The sequence below is a fragment of the Diabrotica undecimpunctata genome, chromosome 4 (genome assembly GCF_040954645.1).
Source record: "Diabrotica undecimpunctata isolate CICGRU chromosome 4, icDiaUnde3, whole genome shotgun sequence".
NCBI classification, from domain to species: domain Eukaryota; kingdom Metazoa; phylum Arthropoda; class Insecta; order Coleoptera; family Chrysomelidae; genus Diabrotica; species Diabrotica undecimpunctata.
In genome coordinates this window covers 46,088,149-46,115,834 of record NC_092806.1, presented here as the reverse complement: position 1 = coordinate 46,115,834, position 27,686 = coordinate 46,088,149, and the positions used below count along the sequence as shown (strand labels likewise).

The window sequence follows — 27,686 nt, the reverse complement described above, 5'->3', positions numbered from 1 at the left end:
TTTTCAAATGTTAACACTTTATTCAAAGTTTTTTAAACAACATGACGTTAACATAATCTACGTTTATATAGTGACAAGGTCTCTTATCACAATAGATGAGACTACACATCTATATTTTTACTTCCTAAAAATAATAAAATAACGTAAAAACAATATGATAGTACTCCCATCTGAACGAAGTCAATATCATACCTAAAACGTTGATAAGGACTTTATCACAGCTTGACAAGCGTTACTAGTATCAAAATCTCTAATTATAATGAACCAAAATCTCTCAATTTGTCGTATTCAATAAATTTATTATAGCGAATTATTTGCATTATGAAAATTATTTATGTAATATTTGATTTGTCAAGTAACATTTTAAGAGAACAGTTACACTTGCGAAATGTAGAAAAATAGTTATCAAACTTTGTTTTGTACTTCATGGTATATTAATTTATTTATTTAGTAATGTTGAACATCAATATTACTTTAATGAATATTAGTTCATTGTCTTATAATACAGACATGTTACGATACGAGTGGTATAACTTAGCAATATCCTTTTTACACATGCGTAGACGTAATGAAGTAAAATCGTTTCATATTTTAGTTATCATCGAAGAAAACTTCAGTATAGACCAATATAATTTTGAGGTAGTAAATAAGTTTACATATTTGGGTTCTCTCATAACAAACGATAATGACACATCTGTAGAAGTAACACGGAGGGTACTACTAGCAAACAAATGTTATTTTGGACTAAGCAAGCAGCTAAAAAACAGAAATTTAAGCCAGAAAACCAAACTAATAATATATAGAACACTCATCCTACCAGTGCTGACATATGGGTCAGAAACATGGACCATCTCCAAAACAGACGCAAATCTTCTGCTCGTCTTCGAAAGGAAGATACTAAGAAGAATAATGGGCGCATTCTGTGAGAATGGTATTTGAAGAAGGCGATATAATTTCGAATTGTACGAGAAGTATAAAAAAATAGTAAATGGTAGGGATGTAATATCCTTCATAAAAATAGGTAGGCTTAGATGGGCTGGACATGTGTCAAGAGCAAATGAAAATTACCTACCCAGACGAACTCTATTATCGGTCCCAGTGGGAAATAGGAGTAGAGGCAGACCACGACTGAGATGGAGGGACGGTGTGGACGAGGACGCAAGGAAAATCGGCGCGGCAAATTGGCAACGGTTGGCGATGAACAGAAACGACTGGCGAAATAGACTGGGGAAGGTCAAGGCTCAACTAGAGCTGTAGCACCACTGATGATGATGATTTTAGTTATCATGCGATATATAGAACTATTTTAACAAATGAAGTATATAATATGGCAACAGACATTTGTAGAATTTTCACTTTTGCACTGAACTACAGAGTAGTATTGTTGAATGAATTTAAGATGTAATAAACGATATAAAATGAGGAAGGCGCCCAGAAATCAACATTTAAAATCTAGAAAAGTTATAATTTTTTCAGAAAATCACGTAAGATGATGATAATAGATCTACTATACTAAAAGTTTTAGTAGAATATTATCCTTGATTGCATGAGAGTGATATTTGGAAGTCATATCTGGTAAGGACTAGTTAGAATACTGGACCGGAATTCCTACCATGAATTTACACAATTAGGATCATCAAAATGAAAAATTGTGATAAAGACAAAGAAAAAATATCTCTTGGAAAAAACTGAGTTATTACTTCATATTGTCTGTTATTTTAATACTAACATCAAAAGGTTGTAAATATAACCTAAGAAAGTAATTCCCCCAATGATTCTATACACAAAAAGTTTACACTCCTAAAAAACCCAGTTTTTGTATGAATACTCTAACCCAAAACTCGCAACATTTTTAATACGTGGATTTTTAAGCAAGATTAACTGTTGTTATCTTAAAATGCTCTTTTCGTGAACTAAGCCATTTTATTCAAATTATTGTTTCGCATTTGCTTATTAAAACCTATTTAACAAACTATATAAGTGGTTTCTGGTGTGTAATGCAGTGTAACATGGAAAACATATTCATAAAAAATGATTAAAACTTACGAACAAGATAAAAGTTGTCAGGTGTTTCATCATTTAAAACATTTCTTAGTTTATATATCTAATGATTAAAAATACAGAGAGCTGTTTAGTGAATATCAGAAAAGTGCTTTACGTATTAAAAATATGTTAGATAGTTCTTTACAGTACATGATATTATCCATGTCCTTCTTGTGGAAGGATACAATAGCAGTGCTGGTACTGATCCTATTCGTTATATATGTATTCTAAAGTATGTTGATAAGTCAAAAATCCAGTCTATCAATTTCCGTATTGACATACATTTTAAACAATTGAATACGTATTAAACTTTCTATATTTTATTTGCTGGATAACAAATGATCTTTTTCATAAAGCTAAAATACGAGCACAAATGAAAAATTTTAATCTGAATATCTTGAATCTAAGATACATGATTGGACCACCAAAATTTAACATTGAAAAATATGACTAACATTATATTACTAGTTGTTCCTATATGGGAATAACTGAAGATCTCGTCGCAGAAAAGGTATTCCCGATCAACAATTCATAAGAAGTATTCATTATTTATGTCGTAAACGAATAAAAATAAAGTAATAATTAGCTTTAGCAATGTAAACACTACCTTAAGAAAATAAAAAATAATACTGTTTTGGTTCTTTTAGAAGATAATATCGACCATTGCTCTAGATGGATTTAAAGCTGAAGTACTGACACACATCTAACACAAATTACTTATAACGTCAGATTATTCAAGAAACAACTCTCATTTCAAATTTTACAATTTTTCCACTTTTAACTATTTTTTTATATTTCGTTATCTAATCATTTTAATAATCAAAAAATAGTTTTCAATTCATACCAATATGGCATACTCTAATTTTTTTTTTATTATTCACCACACTGATAACGAAAACTTTTTCTTCAAAAATACGAAAAATTTAACTCCGATAATATATTCTGAATAAAACCTATACCTTAAAATTAGTTTGAAGTGAATTTCTCCTTACGGTTATGGTAAACTATGGCACTTCTAACGACCTATAACATTTAGTTTATTCATTTACACTGTATATATTTTATAGCTATGCTAGATGTCCGACTGCTACTGAGTAATTTTCTTCTTGCCAGAAATTATTATATTACTGATTAAAAATTATACACGAAAAAAGATTATAAGTTTATATAAGATGAAAAATATTAAATTGTTATCAGGGCAGTAAAAAACTTTTGACAACGCTACTTGATGTGATCATGAGTTAGCCCAGTCGTCATTTGTATAAAAATAACTTTTCCCTTGGACCTTACATTTTGAAGACATTTTGGAAATGTTAGAACTATGAACAGAATATCTGAGGTTAAAAAGTTGTCGAAAACTCAGGAAAACTTTGAGAACAAAAAATGGACGTTACAAACTCCTATTTTTTAATCTTGTATCCTGAATATCCCAGAAAGAATCATATCTTTGATAAAAAATGACACCAATAAAATTGTTCGCAATTTTTCCCGCTACAAATTACCATCTGCAATGAACAAATACCTTTTTTTAGCGATTAGAAATGAACATTTTCGAAAAAAAAATTGTTTAAATAATCTTTTGCAGGGTAATCGTAGTTTTTGAAAATTTGAAGTTATTCCCATAACAACGACATAAAACAAAATGCCTTTCTGTTTTTATAGCACTTCACCACTCTTCGAAAAAATAAAAAAATTTCAAAACATTACTGCATGGAAAGGTTTTTTGATACTATTCACCCCAATTTTGTTACAAAAAGCAAACAAGCTTTCGAACAAATTTTGAAAAATGAAAATCGGGCTTACGATGCGATTAGGGATTTTTTTTTCTTTCTCAATTTTTCTCTTTATTCAAATTTAATTTTACGATTAGAATTACATAAAAAATTTTAAATTGCTGAAATTTAAAAAAAAATTATTGTATAAATGACCGTAGAAAATAAAATACTCGTTTGTTTTTTGAAAAAATGGATAAAACCGAACAATATTGTAAAAAAATTCCTCAGGTTTGCATGGTTAACCGATTTTAACCCTTTAAATGACGAGTCATTAAAAACTGCAAAAAAAACAGAAGTATCCGTCAAAAACACGTTATTGGGGTATCTTTATCATTTTATTTTGCGAAAACAAAATATAATACTGTGTTTTGAGAGAAAAAAACATGTTCCCAAAATGGGAACGTTGGCATTTATAGGTCACAACTATATAAAAAAGTGACATCATTACGGTAAAAATATATTGTACTTCTTACATAACAACAAAACTCAAAAAATTTAAATTAAAACAATCAACCTAATGTTACGAATAACCTTGTTAGCAAACTGTATGCTATTTATCAAAACAAAAATTTTTATGTAGACCGCTTTTCACATTTAGTACATTCTAAGTGTATTTATTTCTTTCCATCTTCCTTATGATGTACTTCTAGAAATATGATTTATTTCATCAAATCGTATATCTGCATATGCATATCTTCTGCAGTACACCAGTAATTATCCTCAGAAGGAACATGATGATATGTGCATAAGTAACCCCAAAAACTGATGAAGTTCTTTCTCAGAAACAATAGTTGTGAATATTTTTATCTATTCCGTAGGAAAGGAACTTTGAATAACAGTGTTTCGCTATTGTCAACGTTCCCATCTTGGGAACAATGCATGCTGAACGTAATATTAAAAATAAACTACAGTTCGATACATATATACTCTCAGCAAATATATATATATATATATATATATATATATATATATATATATATATATATATATATATATACAAACAACACAGTTTATTAGGGTTGCAGTCAGAAAATTGGCCGGGATGTTAATGAAACACTCTTATGACTTTTCGTCTAGCTTTCGGAATCGTTTTGTTCCTTTTTCAAGACTCTATAATAAGAAAAAAGTGTAAATATTTATAAAAAATATCACAAATCTTCAGTGCAACTTACTAGTCGTTGAGATTATTTACAAAAGCATAGACACTCAACATTAATAACAACACACATAAAATATAAAATAGTGGACAAAATACATTTAAAATTCTTTAAAATTTAGGTAAAAGTAGTAAAAATTTTGTTGTCATCTTTTACTAGTGTGTTTTAACTCTGGCACATAGAGAACAAAAAGAAAAAATCCTATGATTAAACAGTAATTAGGTGTATTTAATATCATGTTTCTTTTTAAGAAATACTAGAGGAAAAAGGAACAAAACGATTCCGAAAGCTAGACGAAAAGTCATAAGAGTGTTTCATTAACATCCCGGCCAATTTTCTGACTGCAACCCTAATAAACTGTGTTGTTTGTTTATATTGACAGTCACTAATATCCAGTAATTCTTATATATATATATATATATAAATCTCAGCAAACTATAGACCAAAAAAGCAAATGACATGAATGTGGACGTTATTTTAAGCGGTTTTTAGGTGAATCCTGTTAGCAAAAAAACATCTCAGCTAACAGAAAGTAAGAATGAATACAGAAAACATATTTATTACAATATTTGTAAATATTTCGATACTATCTGAATCCAACATATTTTTTATCGTGTTAACAAAATGTAAACGTTGGCGTTTAAAAGGTTAATTTTTAAAATTAGGTTTGAAACATTGTTTAGTGTACGTAAAAAATCAGTGATAAGAAAGAATTTCTCACACAGTGAAGTTGTCGAATTTTCCATATATTGCTGGATTCCAAAATTTTTATGCGAAACCAGAACAAGGTTATCGCAATTTCTTTATGATTTTTGATTTCGTTATTTTTACAATTATATCGTTTTACATCATTGCAGCAGTCAAAAACTGTTTTTTTGCGGTATGAACGTTTTTCCCCACCTTACTGTCGTTTTCATAGAGTGGAGTCGAAAACCATAACTCCAGCCTATACTAAGTCTTACTGAAGTTCTTAGTTTAGTTTTTAATTTAGTTTCCCTTATTAAGAAAACTTCATCTCCTTTGATGTCATTCTCTCCCTTCCACATTTTCGTTGTCTTTCGCATTAATCGTCCCAGTATCTCAATGTTATCCTCAAACTCATGTTTACATGTTTACTTATTAAGAAAACTTCATCTCCTTTGATGCCATTCTCTCCCTTCCACATTTTCGTTGTCTTTCGCATCAATCGTCCCAGTATCTCAATGTTATCCTCAAACTCATGTTTACAGCTGCTAATAACTTACATCACACGCCTTGGTAGTATATCTGATAGTCATTGATGTGTGTTCACTCAAAAGTAGCGTTATTGCGCGTTTTGGGAGTAATTCAAAAATAAAATGCAGGTAAAGCCTTAGTTCAGATTATTTCAGAAAAAACACAATTCTAAAAAAAACAACAAATATTCAACAAGTCTGTAACTGTCATTCCGCACTGACTCCCAATAGTCGTCACTATTTTATGTGTCATTACTCAATCAACAAAATCACGTATTATAGTCCTATGGACTCAATATATACGTTAAGAAGACAAAGCTTATGATAATTAGCAAGAAAAGGATAACGGAAGGTCAACTCTACGTCAACCAATTCCCTGTAGAAAGAGTGACGCACTACAACTACCTCTGCACCATAATAAATGAAGAATGGACCAACAACCAGGAGATTAGAGCACGCATCGGAAAAGCTAGATCCACCTTCAATCGGATGGGGGCCTTCTTCAAGAGTCACAACCTCTCTCTTAATACAAAAGTAAGAATGCTGCGATGCTACGTCTTCTCTGTCCCTTTTTATGGTGTTGAATCGTGGACATTGAACGAAGATATGTGCAGAAAACTGGAAGCATTTCAGATGTGGCTATATCGCAGAATACTTAAGATCCCGTGGACTGACCGAGTCACAAATGAGGAGATCCTCAGAAGAATGAATAAGAACCGAGAGGTACTGACCACCATCAAATCTCGAAAGTTACAATTCTTCGGACATATGCGAAATGAATCCAGATATGCTCTCCTTCAAGCCATCCTGCAAGGAAAATATTTGGGAAACGGGATCCAGGAAGAAGAAGAACATCTTGGTTAAAGAACCTCCGAATCTGGTTCAATACAACATCTGTGCAGCTTTTCCGCGCTGCTGCAGATAAGATAAAGATTGCCATGATGATCGCTAACATTCGTAACGGATAGGCACATCAAGAAGAAGACGAATTACTCAATGGACTACCTAAGTCTGACGTCACAATAGGCGGGGATTTTAAAAATCTTTCCAAACATTTCTAATTTGTATTTGTTCCATCAGAAGTTGGAAATATTGGTTTTTTAAAATTGTTTGAAGAATAAAAAAGGACTTTTGGTTATGAACATTGATTCTGTGCGATTGGTATTATTTGTTGTTTGTGAATTTGCAAGGTAAGGTTTTTTGTTGTTTTTATCAGGATTATTTCTAAATAAATCAATAAATCATTGAATTTACTTACGAAGTCGAAAAATATTCAAATTAATGTTTTATTCTTTTTTCGCTGCCAGTGATTTTATTCTGTAAAAGACTAAAGATATTAATTTTCTCGAAGTTTAAGTTGAAATATAACATTCCGTGGAAATCTTTCTATCAAATTGCCCTAATGAATATTTTAAAAAACTGTTTTTTTATGTTGTAATAGTTTTTGAGTTTATTTTTTTTTAAAGGTTTTTAACATCCCCGCCTATTGTGACCTCAGAGCTTAGGTAGTCCATGACTGCCAGAACTTACTGTAACATGATAGTGATTGCCAACTGTTAAATGAATAATATTGAATCGTGTCCAGTAGTTTTACATGGATTTAACTATTTTATTTTTTACATTGCTTCTACTGGGAAAAACGCTTTTAAAGCGAGCGCATTTAGAAAGTACTCAGATTCAGTATCTATTCAGATACATGCCTGTTTTCTATTAGGTTTGTGGTAAAGCAACTAGTTAGGGTGACATTCAGCATTACTTTTCTAATTGCAGTGATAAATATTGCCATGATGATGACCTTTGTTATTCTTATATAATATTATTAGCTTAGAAGAATAAAAATATTCTAATAGATATTCACCTCGTTTGTTGGTGTCTATACTGCTTCACACATTGTTGTGGACATTTGCGAACGTCCAATTATTATGTTGAAACATGGCATTTCAGTAAACTTTCTACGCATACTTCTATTTTTAAATTTATATTTTTCAGTTGGGTAATAAGCTGCAAATTGTTCCGGCAGAAGTACCGCCTGATTTACCACCACTTTCACCTTCTTCGAACAAGGAAGAAATTGATCGTCTTCAGTTCCAAATCTTCTAAGTCTTCTATTCTAATAATTAAAACATCTTCTCATAGCGCCGTGCATTACCATCACTTCCACCTTCTTCGAAGAAGGAAGAAATTGATTGTCTTCAGTTCCAAATCTTGTAAGTCTTCTATTCTAAAAATTAAAAATCTTCTCATAGCGCCGTGCACCTTTTAGTGCGTTGGCGAATTATCTTCTATATAGATAAATATAGATATAGTCTATCTATAATTATTTTATTAATCATTAATGAAAAAAAAGCTAGTGCTACTTGATAATAAAAAGTAATATTTACTTTATTCATATTCAGCTTTTTTATCTTCTTAATCGTTTTAACCTGCCTTCGCTTGCCTCTTTTTCTCCTCTATTTTCTCTTCTTTGCTTCCTTTCCTCCCTTTCTTTTCTTCTCTTCTTCATCATTTCGTCTATTGGTGAACTTCTGGTTCATTGTCGTTTTTGCACATTTCTTCTCATCTTCCGGAGCTTCACATGGAAGCGAAGCTTTAATATTAATTATTTCGGTGTTTAGAGAAGGTGGAAGTAGTGTTCAGGCAGTACTTCCGCCGGAACAATTTGCAGCTTATTGCCCACCTAAAAGATATATATTTAGAAATTAAAAAAAAAAAATAGAAGTACGCATAAAAAGTTTACTGTATATGCGACAACAGATCTATTGGATGTGATGTAAATTCCCACAATAATGTGTGGAGCAATATAAATATTTGTCTTCTTGTAAATATAATACTATATAAGAATAACAAAGGTAATAAATCCATATTTACTAAACATTTTTATGAAAAAATCCTTTATAAAGGTATATTGATTTAGAAGAACTTTTACAATCTCAGAAAATTGTCTAACTAAATCGTTTATCTTCAGGCTGCTACTAAGTATGTATGTTTAAAGCCACTATATTTATTATTTAAAGTTTTAACTATATTCACTTCATGGCAACGGAAGCTCTCAACCAGGGTTACTTCGGACCTCTTTCGGACTTCGTTTAGAGACCAGTAACCATGGTTGAGAGCTTACACTGCCATGAAGTGAATCTACTTAAAATTTTAACACCCTACATAATTATCAGCAACAAAGTAATCTAATATCAATTAAATAACATTTTAAGGGTTTTCATTCATATATTTAGTGGCTTTAAGCATGTTTACCTAATACCAGCACTGAAGATGGACTATTTAGTACAAAAGCATTCTGTGATTTGCCCCGAAAGGAGGCTCTTAAATAAACATACCTTTTATAAAAGATTTTTTAATAAAAAATGTGATAATATATGGTATAAAACTGCCAACAGGAAATTAATTTTTTCCTTGTAGATTCCATATGTATCACTGCAAATAGAAGTAGTGCTGAAAGTCGCTCTAACTAATTGTTTTATCAAAAATCTAATACCAAACTGACATGCTTCTAATTAGGCCCCAACATCGGATCAGAGGGTCCATCTTTTCACATCGACTAACAAAACAACAATAACCAAGACATCGAATACTTCTTAAATGCGCTCTCTATAAAAGCCCTTTTCCCAATAGAAGCATTACAAGAAATAAAATAGTAAAGTCCATGTAAAGCCCCTGGACACGATTCAGTATTAGTCATTGGCAACACGATTCAATATTAGTCAGTTGGCAGCAAGTCATTTAACCATCGATATAATATACTAAGGAGGGACTATGTTGACATTTTTACATGTAGATGACCACCGATGGAAGTGGCGTCATATTATCGGCTACAATGTCCGACGTAAAATTGACAGGTGCTTAATGTGAATATAGTTATCCCCAATATTTGGTAATAATCTCTGATATTCTGAAATATTGTTTTAAATAATAAATAATAATATAATAATAATTAGTAAATCAATAAATTCGTTATTTTTAATATTTTGCATCCAGTTAGATCAGTGGCGTGCGAAACGCAACTACATACCTGTAAAATATACGTTTTATGTGATAAAAATACTATTTTTTTAACTTTAGAATGTTACACCCCATTATATCTTTGATTCAAATGTAAATAACAACGAAATTAATAATTACTGTACATATATATCGGCTGTCCCATTGCAAAACACAGTAATGTGTTTAATGCAATCTACTCACCAAAACGATAGGATGCTGCCCCGTGAGACGATGCTAGCATGTGGTACGCGAACTAAAAATATAGTTTCTTCGGAACGTTCGTGTTAAAGAAGGTAAAATATTTCTAAAACATATTATAATTATTATTGTATCGTCAATAAATTTACTATTTACTTTATATTGTATTAGGTTAATAGTACTGAGACAGAAATAATCAACGAAGTGAATCATCAAGGGGAAAAGAAAAAAATGAAAGGAATAAGGAAAAACATCCTATGAGAGCCGTGTGTGAAGGTAAATGTGGTAGGATGTGCAAAAAAAAATAACAGAAGAACAATTAATATCGGAACAATATCTGGATGGAGTACTGGAATTTAGCGTACACGAGTAGACGAAAGTGGTTGTACAAACAAATAAAGCTGGTTCCTGTTAAACGTAGAACTCAGTCAGCAAAACGTAAGAGGTGTAAATCAATGCATTACACTTTACCGCTAGAAAATTCTACTGACAGAGGCATGCAGACATACTTTTTTGAATACCTTAGGGTATACCAATGATTCTGTAATAACCGAATTAGTAGCAGTAATTAAAAAAGGACCTTGTGGAGATTAGATCAAGGAACGTAGAGGCTGCTGCCGTAAGCAATCAAATCGAGAAATAATAAAGGACCATATTGAGTCATTTAAGTCATCAGTGAGTCATTATCGTAGAAAAATGCCCCTAATGTTAGGTATTTACCGAGAGAGTTGACATATAAGAAAATGGTTGAGGAGTTTGTAACACAACATCCGTCTGTTTGTAAAAATCGAAGTATATCGCCAAGTTTTAAAGGAAATGAATATTTCACTTTGCCAACCCAAATCGGATATCTGTGAAGAGTGCAAAATGTTAAAGAACACGTTGAAAAATAAAGAAGATGATAAAATTCAAGATCAGCTAAATTCCCACCGTACTAAAGTAGAAAAGGCAAATCTAGAATATAAAAAAGACTATCAAAATAGCAAGTTCGACGAAACGTATATACTCTATGGATTTACAAAAAGTGATTATTTTGCCTATTATGTCTCAAAGTAACAGCAATTTTTACTAGCCGACTTGTATTCAACCTTACGTTTGCTACTTTAAGTAAACAATCTAAAAATAACAGCTTCTGTGTATTCTGGCACGAAGCTTTACGTGGAGGTCAGACTGAGTCGATTGTAGACACTTTATTAGAAGTAATGAGAAAATAAAGAGATGTCTCTCATTTTGTATTTTGGGCAGATAACTGTACATCCCAGAATAAAAATTGGATTCTACATACTTCCTTGATAACTGAAGTCAATCGTTCTTCCGGACCACAGGAAATCGTTATAAGATATCTTCCAAAGGGCCATACATACATGTCTGCTGATGTAAAAATAGCAATATCGAGCAAAAAATACTAAGAAACAGAAATACCTATGATTTTCAGGAACTGACTGAACTTGTGAATAGCTCTAGAAAAAATGTAGAGGTACTTGAGTTAAAAGAGTTTCACTTGTGGCAAAATAAAAAAAGGACAACAACTACAAAACTACAGGATCCTTTAAAGGGTTTTCTATTACAAAATCTGGTAGAAGTTCTTTTTACACGAGGAAGTAATTGTAGAAAATATAAAACAGAGTTTCAGGACGATTATCAGGAATTAGATTTTTTACAAAAAAAACACTGTCCAAGCACGTTTACGCCCAAAACTTTTAAATATTCGTGGAATCTCAAGCGACAAAAAGGCACTCATTTTGAAAAACCTAGTACCATTGATGCCGGAAAACCAAGATAAATTCATACATAGATTCTAATATTTAAATAAAATATATCGGTTCTTTTGCATATTTCGTTTCTATTGTTTAGTTTTCTGCTGTGACCAAACCGATGTATTTGTCTAGTTCGTTCCTTTTGTCATTTTAGTAATATTATTTGGTTTTGTTTTAAGTACATATTGTTTTTTTTTCTAATGTTAGTTCCTAATTTTTAATCACAGTTTTTACATTGGTACATTTAAATTTTATATTATGATTTTTTTAAAATAAATATTGATTTATCGTATAGTTTTAATTTATTTTTGCAAAACACAATAACAGCACTTACTGTTCTGCAAAATGGAGTCTTCTTTAAGTATGTATTAATTACAAAACACAGCAAAGGCAATTACTGTGTTTTGTTATGGAAAAATGGATTTTAATTTTTTTTTAAATCTATGCAAAATTAGTTTTCACTTGTGATCTCTACTTCTAAGGCAGATTATTCTCTTCAATAATATTTAAAAAAACGTAAATAGAGGTTGTCTAACACACCGTCAAGTTTGTGTTTGAATTTATTTAATAATTTTTTACGACTTGTACATTTTATAAAAATCAAATTTTCTCCATTGTTAAAAAAATGCAATTACTGTTTTTTGCCATGGGATAGCCGATATGTAATAAAAGAATTTTTTTCGTATACCACTGATATTACGGAAACAATATTCGGCCATTATTATCGAATACTTTGGACGCAAATATTTATTCATAGGTTCCATCCTTAGTATATTACATCGATCCATATAACAATTGGATTATAATCTAGTACGCATATAAAATGAAAGAAATATAGGAAGTAGAATGACTAAAAGACAGTAGCATGATAAACTTGCTACGCGTAATTTTATTTTTTTTATTTCTAAATTTGGTGGACAATAAGCTGCAAATTGTTCCTTCTCTAAACACAGAAATAATTAATATTAAAGCTTCGCTTCCAACGGAAGATGAGCTGAAATGTGCAGAAATGACAATGAACCAGAAGTTCACCAAAAGGAAGGAAAGGAAGCAAAGACGAGAAAATAGAGGAGAAAAAGAGGCAGGCGAAGGTAGGTTGAAACGATTAAAAAACGGAAAATATGATTTAAAGTAATTATTACTTTTTTCGGTCTACATTTTTCTATTTAAGATTTTATAATCAATCTCTAGAATTTAAGTATTTATAGTGCTTGATAAAATCACAGAAAAGGATATATCTGATACACACGATAATAAGCCTTAATGACAACTTCCTTAGAACAAGTAGTAGGTTAATTAAATGCCCTACACCCGACTATACACTTAACCGATAGATAAATAACAAAAAAAAAAAGAGGCCTACCAGAACCCCTCGCAGATGTGAAACATCGAAATTAGTTGGTAGAACAAATGTGGATAAAAGGATAGTTTCTTAAAACAAATAAATGTGATATAATAACAGATTAAAAAATTAGCAAATTCTTTATTAAAAAATATATATTGATTTAGTATCATTCATAAATGTCAGTTGTATCGTTAGTAACTTCGATGATAGTAATATTCGATACTGCCTCTAATGGTATTACTATCAAAAGTCGATGTATTTTATAATAACATTCGATATATTAAAGGTTAGGCATACGAGGTCTACGCTAAGCTGAGATGACGAAGAGTGCAGAGGAAGAGTGGTGAAGAGAGCCGAAAAATGCGGCCAGACGGCCTAACTGCCGCATTAAATGTTTCACATCAAAAGCATTTTTACTACTACTAATCTGTAGCTTTTATTAATATTTATTTCGGAAACATGACTTAAAAATTCTTCAATATTTAATAGAATCATCGAAAGTGCAGTCGGACATATACCTAGTATTCTGACACCACCACCTAATATTTGGTTTCGCAAATACAAAATGAACAAAAAACAACATAACAAAAACATTAATAGTAACGCATCTAGTAGATAAATAAGAAAAACATTTCTCCAACAAGAAAAATTTATATACACTCCGTACACCAGTATTGTTCATTCCAAACGGTAAACTATGATTTTTCAATCGATTTGATAATGTCAATAGACGACAGCTTGTAATTATTTTGCAGGTGTTCATTTCGCCAATTCTAGTTCAGCTACACTTTAATGCTTTCCAAAATAATTTGTGGGTGTCACACTTATACATGGCTATCCAAACTTGTTTAACGGGGCTGCTAAATATCTTTTAACTAAAATTGAGAAACGTCAATTAATTCTGAATATTTACCTAAAGATTAAGAGAACTATAAAAAATGACATCGGTGTACTTAAACGCAAGTATCTAACCGTCTAGACCAACCTGAATCCGTAATTAGTTCAGTGTCCACTGGGCGCAGTGTCCACTGGGCGAACGCGCTCGCGAGGCAAATGCTTGGTATGTGTGAACGTGCCTCGGGTTGTGCGCGTGCTTAAAGGCACCTCAGTGTGCGCTGTTTGTTCAGTGTGGACGGAAGTTTGTTACTAGTAGCTAGAAGCGAACTTGCACGTGAAGCATGCTATCGTTTCAATGTAAATATGTGTACCTCTAAGTCATTAATCAGACGCATATAAACACAGATATTTATATGCAAACCTTACAGTATTAAGCGTATTCAGCTCTGTATATTTGAATGTTGAGAAGAAAATGGGAATTCTTACAAATTTTGAAAGAACTGAATAAGTATCTTCATATACTTCTTGCTGATCAAGAAATGCATAGTTCGTCGACGTAGTTTTTCGAGATTAACTTCCTCAGAGTATTTTGCAAATTACACAATAAGGTTTACAAGGTTTTTCCTATGAAACGACATTACTAAAAGCCACGTATAAAATTACACCTAGAAAGTAGTAAGAGTGCCTCGTGACCTTCCGTTTACTACATAAAAGTATCGACTTATGTAGTTACAAAATCGCCGGTCTATACAATTTAGTACAGATGTGTAAGTGGTAAAATTGTACTAAGCTTTCTTAACAAGTACTCTACACGTTTGGATTGGTCCCTTTAATGCTTGCGTTAATGTACAGATTGTCATTTTGAAAAACATTAACAACATGAAATAGAACTTCAAATTGTAGTAGTAAAAATATTAAAATGAAAACACAACTTAAATATTTATATAAAAACACCTACAAGAAATTGTATTGATTATAGAAAACTTTTTCATTTAAGTTGACTTTATTCTTCCTATTTATTTCACTTTTCGCTAGTGATAAATCGTCAGTGATCTTCAGTACATTTCACCAGATAAAATAAAGGTTCTATCACCGTAGACTTTCCCAATTTTAGTTAACAAAATGGTTTTATCATATACTAAGCAACGAAATTGGAAAAACATATTTGGGACACCACTTTTCTGTGCGGTTACTGTGATAAACAAACTTCAACATGGATGCGTTTAAGATATGTGTGGTTTCAACCCATTTTAATTGTACAAATATCATTGCTTTTATCCTACAAGGGACTTTCCACAGTAATTTGGAATATTTTTTAATTAAAGACCAAAAGTTCCTATAAAAGGTTTATCGTTAATGGGAAACGGGGTACTGATTTATTTTTGGTAATAAACGAATTTTGACTACGTGAAATTTATTGATACGCCATTTAATGCAAAATTAATTTTAATAAATAATAACAAAAACGATTGATATTAGAAGTGTTCTCTGAAGTTTTGACTGATTCTTCAGTGTTACCATTTTTCCTTATTCGGTGATTAAATGATAAAATATAACTTCATTTACTACAAAATAAATTTTTAACTCTTACGAGGTAGCTCTTGGAATTAGAAGGTTATAGATTGTGGCAATCGTATAGGAATATCATTATTGTTGCAAATTTTATCCAACGCTTCGACACGTCAACTTTAGAACTTAATTGTATAAATAATAAAGGGTGAAATTTTTTAATAATTTATATAATTTAATTTTTTTTTATTTAATTTTTTTAGAGTAGATATCAAGTTCTTTGAGTAAATTTAAGAACTAAATAAATCCTGATACGTTCACAGATCAGAGAAAAAAAAATCAAAAAATATCTATAAAACGACTAAAATTAAACTAAATCGATAACTCTTGTTATCTGCCAATTCTGTTACTTGTAAAATTGTTGGCTTTTTGACGTTGTAGGTACATTGAAATATCAAACTTCTAATAATTGAAAATTAAGTCATAATAATAATGAAATATTTAAATGAGACTCCTCGAATTGAAATTTGAATGCTATTCGGTTATGCGATAATGGCAAAAGTCGAATGAAAATGGCAAACTTATTTAAATCTATTTATAGCCTATTTAATTATAGTATCCTCAGCTGCATACTTCATTCAGAAGATGTCTAAAATCAATGCACAGTTAAGAGAACTTCAGCAACTCAAACCATTAAAAAATAAAACTGCTAAAGGTGCATTAGACTTATATCCTCAAAACAATATCGTTTGAGCTGGTATTATGTGATCAAATTATTGATACTATTTTTATAGAAGGAAATTTGACATCTGAAAAATATTTGAGCATGTTTTAAGACGAAGTTGTTCTTTTTTTGGCAAACTGATCGAAGCATACTGAATGAAAATATTTGGTTTTAAAAGCACGGGACAACACCACATTATGCTGGCATTATAAAGAGATTTAAATGAAATATTTTCCAATGGATGAATTTGTCGAAGACTGGCCATTTAAATCACCAGATTTTACAGAATTGGATTTTTATGTTGAGTTATCTTAAGAGTAAAGTATGTAACGCACAAAGTACGTACATAGTAAAATGTATATATACACAACCCACTAGCATCGCAGATAACAGAGAAAGTTAAAGAGGAGTTTTAAAACAGAGTGTTATAATAAATTCTATGAAATATTTTTTGTATTTAGTTATTAAATGATGAATACTTTCAAAATTTCACCCTATATTATTCGCGTTGACTATAAATATATATCTTAGTCACCTTTTCAATGAACTACCCATTTCGAATATCTAGGAGTCGTTAAACATCCATCTCAAATTATTATAATACTTTTTCTGGGCTACTGGTCTCTATAGAATTAGTTTAAAACGATTCGACTATGTTTTAAATATCACGGTTTGAGTTTACAATTAAAATGAGTTGAATTACACTAGGCATAGACAGTAAAAGTAATTTTTGATGTAACATACCTTCTTAAATGTTTTTTAACTTGTATCTTTATCACCCACAATTTTTTCATAGACATATTTAAAATATTGTATTTCTATTTTAATTAACGTATGAGAATATTCATGAAAATTTTTACAAAAAGCCTGAAAAAGCGGAATTGACCCATATAACTGAATGAATAACTAAGCTTGTACATAGTGTAGACAGTAATCGAACATTAACTAAACGTTACATCGCGAAGTATTTATACCAACAACACAAATTATTGCCTGTACGCAAAATATATTCACAAAACATTTTCCCAACAATGAAAAAAGAATCGATTCATAATGCTCATGACTACGACCACAAGCTTTCTCATGTTCAGAGATGGATAATTCCACGCAGAGTGAGCAAACCTAAAAACCCGACCTTCTTCGATTTATCCGAAAATTTGACAAACTTATTTTTTATCGTAAAAAATAACTAATGCAAATTTTCAGCTCTATCTTCTATTAATTAGAAGCCTTACATGAAGCCCTTAAATTTTTAGCAAAATCGGAGATTTATGTTGAATTCGTTTTTAACACAACATTGCTTTGGAATGTATAAGAAAGATTCTTAGCCAAAAACAGTTTTAGGACGTCTTTATCATGCGCAGTCTTTACTGCGCATGATCAGAACATCCTAGAAGAGTTTGGGGGCGATAAAGAAACATATACTCCGTTCACTGAACCTAGTCCTAATAATTGTCTAGTAAATTTAGAAATTATTTTTTTGCTTCGTTGGTCAAATTTGAACTTCAATTGGAAGTTCTATAAAACCAAGCGCACAAGCTTATAGCAAATATTAATTGTAATATAGAATAAAAAAAAATAAAGGTTTACATGTTTATTTTTTAAACTTTTTCGTCGTTTATACATTAGTATTTACAAATCGAAAGTAATTAATCAAAATCAATGAATATATGCACTTTCTTTCTGATGATTATTTTCCTTTTTCAATTAAAGAAGTCAGCAACAGTAAGTTTACTTCATCTATTAATAAGGTGTGGCTTGTTTTTTAAGTTTACTACAACTAATCTGTCAAAATATTCCCAAACTGAGTGAACCGACTATACCTCTGTGTTTTATGTCAACCGCCAAAAAGGATTTTAAAAAATTATTGTCATTTTTAGTAATTACACTTTTAAGGGAAATAATAAACATTATGTAAAAAATAATATGAGATGTGTGCTCCAAAGCACAAAATAATAAATCAATCAGAATGCCTACTCTGCTTGTCAAGATAAGGTCGCGATAAGTATAAATAAGTACGCTTGTCAAGATTTTAGTTGAAGAATAGATTAAATTATTCAAATTTACTAAATTATTAATCTCTACAAATTTAAATGAAGTTTCTGTCCTAGCTTGTCACAAGTTTTTCAATCAGAGTCTGTGTTTCCGTTTAAAATATGGCGATCGCGTGCTGACACACTTCAAAGGCGACATCTGAGAGTGGGCATTCTGATTGTTATTAATTCTGTGTCCAAAGAATTAAAATTTCTACTGTAAAAATTGTTTAATATAAAAAAATACAAAAGGTTGTAAAATTCTCAAAAAACTTGTGTTTTGGTAATTATAGATTTTTAAATAAAAACCATCAAGTGTGTTAAAATAATATTAAAAATAAACTTTATAGAATAATTTTCTAGAAAATCCGAATCTCAGCTAAGCAAATATTGAGAAACCCAGGAAAAACGCGGACACACAAATTTTTTTATGTTTTTTACGTTTAGTTAATCCCTGTAATGTTTTAACGCCGTTCCAATTGGATTAATCTGAAAGTACATATTTTAACAAACAATTTGCGTGTTTGTCAATTTAAACTAGAGGGTCATTTGTCCATAGCAATTTGAAACTGCTGGCACAATTTCTACTTTTTCGTAAGTTTTTTTTACGATGAATAGTAAGTTTCAAGAGTATTTCAAATAAATCGAGTATCGGGATCTCAACTTTGCTTTGGCGTGTGATTACTCGTATACGATGTTGTTAAAATTTACATGACATGATATGCTAGTAGCCACTGCGATATCGCGTCTTGCATTCTTGATCCGTGTCATATTCGCCATTCGTACTCACTCATTTTCTCAATTATTTTCTTAATTTTTTTAGTTATCAATTGTTATATATATATATATATATATATATATATATATATATATATATATATATATATATTAAGAGTTGGGAATTGGATGTGCGAATATACAATAGAAATTAAAGTTTATCTATCTTGCAGATCAGATAGGGCACATTTAAATAAAAAAATATTGTTGTATTCTGATTTTTTTATAATTTCCATAAATATTCTCGAGTTCTAAAAATTATGAGTTTCTATGTACAATATAGTAGCGTAAATGTACTTTTTACAAACACTTAACAGATAGTTTTTCTTAGATAGTATTGTACAAAACTATATAAATACATAATATATTACATAATTCGCAAACTTATAAAAAATAAACAAAATCTTAAGTAAATATTGTCTTTTCAATAGTTCTCTAAGGAAATCGGAATGCAAAGCAGATATGTTGAAATCAACGATTAGAATTAAGGCTGTTTTCCTATGCATTTTGAATTGCTTATGACATAAATAATGATTTTAATTATCAAAAATATTTTCATGAACAAACTTCTGATGTATTGTTCGTCAAAAGCTGTTAAAATAAAATATACATGCAGTAACGTGTTAGACCATTAAATCGTACGTAATAATATTGTTCAGGCAGTCTATATTATGATAAGTGAGAGAAATCACTATTTAAAGATAATTACAATTCCATTTAACTCATTATGCTGGTCACATATTGACCCATCTAGAAAAACGCTCCTTGATAGACCCATTGGTCAGGGAAAAAGAGGAAAACCCAGAACAAGGTTCCTTGATAACATCGATGAAGACATGAGAAATATGGGAATACGTGCTTGGCGGAGGAAGGCGATGGATAGGAACGACTGAAGAGAAATTCTTGAGGAGGCTAGAAGCCTCTCCACGCAGGGTTGTAAAGCCAGAATGATGATGACTGTTAAAAAATCATACATAGTATGTTCACTTTTAAGACAAGTCGAAGGTAAAGACAGCGGAGCGGAGGGTGTCATTCTCATTCAATGAGTAATATTTATGGTTATGTATGAACTGTTCACGTAATTCCAGCTGGTAATGTTTTGATTGTACTTGTCTTGGAATTTAAAAAAAGTATTTTAATAATTAATGGATATTCTTCCTGCGAAGAATTATCCCATAAATCTCTAGAACTTAGTATTATATCATTTTTATCACGGTTTATATATTCCAAATTTAAGACGGAGTTTTTAAGTAGCCAAGGCTTCAAGTTCCGTATCTGTTTCTTCATTTTAACACAAAAATGCATATTCGATTAATAGATGGTCTACACGTTCCCTAAAGGCCTTTTCTTGGTTTACTATTTGACCAGCATAAAATGCACATTAGTTTAATAAGTGGTCCGGTCCACATTTCAAAAGGTTTTAAATGCTTCCCTAATTTAGATTGACAAAAAAACGTAGATCACCATCACCTAATGATGGAAAAATGAATACAATCATAAATCATTAATCATACATTTCAAAAGTATTTTTTCCTAATTAAGTTAATTAAAAATGATTTACCATGTTCAAATATAGGTCACATATATAACTATTATTTTATTGAACTCAACTTAATAAGCTTAAAAATAAGAATGTGCGTTTTCGGCAGTATACTTTGTCCAAAATATTTTAGACATCTTATAATATCGATATGAGTCACAAGAATCACATTTTGTCGACTTTGTGTAATCTGGATCAACTCTGTGTGTATGTAATATGTAATAGTAATTTTCTACATGATACTTATTTTTCCGTATCACTCTAGTCATCGCCTTAATTTACGTCAAGACTCACTCTTCAACAACTAGACTCAACGACTATTATAAAAATGCTTACGAACATCAAGACACCCTGTGGCCCTATTCAAAAAGTACGATCCGCATGATCTAGAGATAAATAGGGGAACAGAAGTTCGATATAGTAACTAGTGCTTTGAATTTTTCCGACGATAGTTTACTATTACAAAATATGGTCAAACTTCTTAAAATGTAGTTCATTTCTTGACACAGTAAGAACTCCCGCATTAACCCTTTACTTCCAGGATAACGCGATAATATGACCGGACTTTTACCGGACAGTATTGCTTGGACTATAATGAATGTGTATACGTACTACACTGATACCGGTGCGCTGGCAACTTCCGATTTGGTGTAACAAATTGCTGACAACGACGTTGGATTATTGTTGTATGTAGATGTTAACGGACGTATCGTTTATTTTTAGAAACTGATTATCGTCTTAGAAACTGATTATCAGTCTCTATCATTCTTTGGAATTAATAATGGAGAACATCGACATGGAGATCTTAAATTATTTTATCGGGATTGGGTCTTTGACCAAACAACTATTAAAACTAATCCAAAAAATAATAGAACAAAACAGAATTCCTCAAGAATGGAGATCAAGTATCCTAATACCTCTCTTCAAAAAGGGAAACCAATCGGACCCGGAAAATTACAGAGGAATTAATTTATTAAACACAACACTAAAATTAACAACCAAAGTGATAACAAATAAACTGAAATTATAACACTGGCAGAAGAACAACAAGGTTTCAGGTCGGGAAGACCATGCACCGACGCTATATTAATAATGAGGCAAGTGCAAGAGAAATCATTAGAATACAACAAACCGGTATATATATATATATATATATATATATATATATATATATATATATATATATATATATATATATATATGTTTCGTGGACCTTAAGAAGGCATTTGACCGGGTCAAATTAAAGGACGTTATCCAATTATTGTACAGAAGAGAGATACCTCTAGGAATAATCAAAACGATCGAAAATATTTACCAAAACAACACAAAAGTAAAAGTGGAAGAGGAACTAACCTATTGAAGCTCGCAATAGGATAAGACAGAGAGCCTGTATTGTTCAATCTGATTATGGATGAAATAATAAAAAAAGTAAGAACTAAAAAAGGATACCAAATTGGAGAAAAACAACTTCAAATTTTCTGCTATGCAGACGAAGCAATACCTCTCTCTCAATGTGAAGACGATTTACAACGTATGCTGCACCAATTTAATAAAACCGCCAGAAAATTTAACATGTTAATTTCCTCAAGAAAGACAAAATTCATGGTTACAACAGCAAATTTACTAAGATATAAGTTGGAGCTTGAAGGTCAGATAATAGAACAATTGATGGAGTTTAAATATCTAGGCATCATATTATCTAGCCAGGGGAAAGCTCGAAACTGAAGTGAAAGATCAAATGAATAGAACAAACAGAGCCACAGGCTGCCTGAATGAAACAATATGGAGAAATAAAAATATGGACAAAGCAATCAAAGGCAGAATTTACAAAACAGTCATCAGACCAATAATGACATATGCGGCAGAAACTCGACCTGGTACAGAGAGGATAAAAACGATGTTAGAAACAGCAGAGATGAAAACACTTTTCACTTTGAGAAAAATGTTTAGACGATGGAACGACAAATTACTGGAGGTACATTGAAAAACAGACGGAGTTATGTCTAAATAAAAAGAAGAAGAAGGATCGAGTCTTATCTAAACGGGTTAAAGACCTACCGGACCCAACTTAAAAAAACGGCATTCGAAATCAACATCAACCACATACATCTTACTTGTTTACAAGAATGTCAGGTTACTAAAAGTACATTGTCTTGTGACAAAATGGACGTCTACATGTAGCCTGAGTATTTTATAGTCAAATGGTCTATAAACTAGTCCTCTATTGAATACTGATAGTAGTTACTTTCACGCACAGCATTCATTTTTAATATGAATTCTCATTTAACTAAAATTTGGTAAAACCTTAACTTCCCATGTCTAACTACCAAGGTTAAAATATTGATATTAGTTACTGCTTTTATAGACTTATACATAATACCGTTTTTCACTTTAATATAAAGCAAATATTTACATCAAATAATACTCCAAGATTCAAAATTATAGATATGCTTCAGTAATTAACGTCACTAGCTACAATACAGGTAGGTCTTGAGAGTTGAGTCTAAGTTTTACGAGTACCGTTAAGTAAGGACGCGTATCATTTAGTATTTTATTTCAGACTGCCTTTTCTACAAACTCATAATTTTATTATGTACAAAAACAGATACATATTTACACATCTTGCTTTTATGTTTACCAAACATAGTATAAAATACTATTTTCAAGTTGTATTTTATATTTTACATTTATATTTTATTTGTCATTCCACAAATATAAACGAGTTCAACAGTTGACAGAATTTACCGGCTTTAAGCCGGTCAAATTTAGTACAGAAACTTATATAAAAAATAGAAGTTGACAATCTGTGAAGAAAGTTAACTAGTAGTACGAAGTTAAATAAAAAAATAAATCAAATATCCTCTATATTTATCTTAAAAGAGAAAAAGTGACAAGAAAAATGTCTGAACTGACATCTCAAAACTGAAGAACCCTGAAAGAAAAAAAGAAATAAAATATCAGGGTTGAGAAAAAATAGAAAAGATAGAGAATTTGATACAGGCAGATGTTGAAGTAACATGTCCTGCTCTAAAAACTAAAATAACAAAAATAGAAGAAAACATGGGGTTAAAAAAACAGCAGAAAATAAAAATAGATAACGCAAGAGATCATGGACCTCATGAGCTTAAGACGAAAACATAAGAAAACCCAATATAATATTAAGAGAAGCTAAAGAAAACCGTATGTCAACAATATGTATAGGAAAGATGACACCTGTAATGTTCGTAAGAGAGTGAAAGAAATAATAGGTAGACACAGAAAAAGACTAGAAACAATATTAAGAAATACATAATAATGACGAAATACCTAAAAGCACAGAAGACAAAGTGCACCGATGGAAAGAATACTTTGACGACATAGACCTTGTGCTCCACCATCCACAGATAATCTAATAAATAAAAAAGGTCCAAAAATAACCAAAGAAGTTATTCACGCAATAAAAGCTCAGAAAAATGGAAAAGCCACCGGTCTAGACAATATAAATGTACTTAAATTAATTGCAGACAACGAATATAAAAGTCTAGAATTGATAAAACATATACGACACAGGTAAAACATCAACAGACTGGCTAAAATCAACCTTCGTAACATTATCAAAAAACCCATCTCAAATGCGATGACTATCGAATATTAAGCTTGATGTCTCACATTTGCAAAACTTTTCTCAGAATCATTTATACACGAAATTACAAGAAGTGTGAGTTTCAGATGTGTGACGCTCAATTCGGATTTCGAAATGGACTGGGAACACGAGAAGCTCTTTTTGCCATAAATGTGTTAAGACAACGATGCAGAGACATGAATGTTAATGTATATTATGTAATTTTAATAAATTATCGAAAAGCATTTGATTGCGTTATATCACAAGATGATCGAAATTCTGAGAACAAATGAAATTGACGAACAAGACTTGCGAACTATATTGGCACAAAACCGCAACAATCGAAATATGATTACAACATCCGATGAGGAGTGCGACTTTTATTACCGCTATTATTTAATCTGCATTCGGCGTCTATATTCATAGAAGCATTAGGCAAAGTCCAAGATGGAATCAGAATCAAACTCAAGAACTACAAAAAATATAATAAATTCGGTAGTTCGTCATAGCGGAGTGTTCGGTTTAAATCTAAATGTTTCCATAAATAAAACGCTAGTATCTTAAAAGATACCAATAAACATAAATTTGTATGTAACGATGAGGTATGCCCAAAGAGAGGAAAATATAATACTTGGGGTGAAAGATATGAACTACTCTGATTCATATTGGAAAGTACAGGACAAACAGTAGGAAGACACCAGAACTCGTGTCTGAAAGACCTGAGAATATGGTCATACCTCTTATCTACAAAAATCTTTTATGCAGCAGTTTTCAAAGCTACCATTGCCATTTGGATCGCCAACCCCTTCGAAAGAAGACGGTGCAATAAGATATTATATCGAGTGCTATCGGTAACAAATTTGGTGTCAAATCCAATAAGGTTTTTACTTGGGCACTTTTCACGATTCTGTGACTTTCAAGAGTTAATCTGTAGACATGATGAAAGACGAACAAACACAAATATGGGGGTTTTTATTAAATCATAAATAATACTTATTATTTGTGCCACATATTTGTATTTCGGTATTTGTGTATTAAGATAATACTTTCAGTATGTTATTTAAAATAAACGTAATTAACTATATCTATAATTTAAATCAACCTGTTTGCTTGTCAGTCGCTTTAGAAGTTTACAATTTTTCCACTATAGTTTTAAAAAAATAAATATTTCATGTTATATAGCTCATAATATATTGTGAATATTTCCAATGCTCTAAACGTTTTCTTAGACAAAAGCCAGTTTTCTTACGTTAATAAATGATAATGCAACACATAATTTTGTTAAATAATCAGTTTTTAAAATTTAAAAATCTCTCTATTTAATATGCTAACTAACAAATACTTGTATTGTATTTATGTCTGTAAACTAACTGAGTTTAGAAGTGCAAAAAGTAGCCTTTCATTTTAAAGATACCTATAGTCAACAAACAGTGGTATACTAATAAGATTGTTTTCTAATACATCTACATTTGTACGGAATAAGTCTTAAAAATATATTCGCTTTCTATGGAGAACTCTAGTTGATGTTTTGTCTCATAATTATAAAAATGAATGCCTAAAAAGATTTAGTTTATTTTTTAAACGTCCTTGAAAATAGACAACAAATGATTGATTCTCTCTGACTGGTAAAATAATACATTTTATATTGATAAAAAAAAGTCTGAGACAGAGTTGGTGTACTATGTGTGAGCTACATCTAAATAGGAATCTTTCTGGTTGTATTCCGCTTTGTGCATAGTATTAAAAGATATTGAGCCATACAAACCAGCACCGGATACAGCGGGTAGCTCTTTAACTTTTAAATTATATTTTTCATTATTTGAATCTATTCGAATACTATCGCTGCCAAGTTTTATTTCCTTATCAATTGAAGATGCAGAGACCTTACCACTACTACCTGGTATTAACCTGATATCGGAAGAACTTTTTAAAGTGTATTTGAAAAATTCGTATGTCGACCAACATATCGCTGTCGCTGGCATTTGGAACATCACTCTTGCTTGGATACCTAAAACAAAAATTATTAAAACAGCTGAAACAAGACATTCAAAACCACCAGACTTGTTTCAATGTTAGAAATTTATAATTTTCGATGTTAAATACACAAGAATTTTTAACTGTCAGAACGAGCAGTTCCAAGCAATGGAAGATAAAACAATATCTTCCAACTTTTTATGTCCTGAACCTCACCCGCTCTATGTTGAAAGTTACCTTTCCATCTAGTTTGCAACCTTCTCCAATTTATTATACTTTCTGGGACACAAATCCATCATGCTACTTGTTTACTTATCGTTCTTAACTTTTGCAATTAATTTAATTATTGTAGATACTTCCTCTCAAGATTTGCGATGAAATATACTTGCATTATTGTAAAAAACTTCGGTACTTTGTGTGTATTGCTATTGGAGCTCATTCTTTTAATTGTTTTTGTTTTTTCACTCCTTCTTCCTCTTCTTCTTCAGCCTTAAGTAATCCAACTTTGGACATAGGCCTCTCCCAAATCAATCACCTTTTTCTCACTGTAAATTATTATGTATTATGGTGATGCAGTTATCCTTTCCCTTTATTTTTCGTTTCTTGCTGACCGCATATATAGATTTTGTTCCAGACTCTTATAGATAGATTAAAATCCATTTTAATCAATAAATGCGTTCCTTGTTTCCAACCATAGATAGGATAATAACCTAAACCAAGAATCTTCCTCTTTAACCCGGGTTTAGAATCGGCAACATGATCCTCGACCTATTGAACTCATTCTGTGATCATGCAAGGGAATTGAATAAACGCATATCTTCAATCAACAATTGACAGTAATTCTTTTTAATCAGTTACAAAACATAACGAGTCGACGATCATCCTCCAATGGTAACCAAGCATTTATGATCAATATGCGTTCAATCAATGAACTGAGTATCACTGACACACATTCTGTTTTCAAGTGATCAGCAATTCTCAAATGGCGTCGAATATTTTAGATCACTAAACTGAGTCAAAATGGGTGATGATCGTAGAGAAAAATACGGGTAAAGTCAGACCCCTTATTATCAGTGGTCAGGCCATGCAAGAACCCAAAACCAGTGGCTACACGATATAACAAATAAATATGACATCGACCCCAGTTGGAAGTCATTGTTCGCGTGGTGAGCGCAGCGCTCAGTTGCAATTATTTTTAAGGCTACA

General features: G+C 31.1%; 1 protein-coding gene across 4 annotated transcripts in view; it reads right to left on the bottom strand.

The window, feature by feature from the left end:
* mfrn (mitochondrial iron transporter mitoferrin) overlaps positions 1-27,686 on the bottom strand; it is a 92,871-nt gene continuing 65,185 nt past the window's right edge. Inside the window, exons 5-6 of one of the 4 annotated variants that reach the window (XR_011950629.1) lie at positions 8,571-26,514; positions 1-8,410 (exon numbers count right to left, since the gene is read on the bottom strand). Coding sequence is in view for 3 of the 4 variants with exons in the window: in XM_072529400.1 (XP_072385501.1) it covers positions 26,186-26,514 (329 nt within the window). In the remaining variant the exon portion in view is untranslated. Of the gene's footprint in view, positions 26,515-27,686 lie in introns of all 4 variants that reach the window. The other 3 variants (XM_072529401.1, XM_072529402.1, XM_072529400.1) reach the window with 3 other exon arrangements.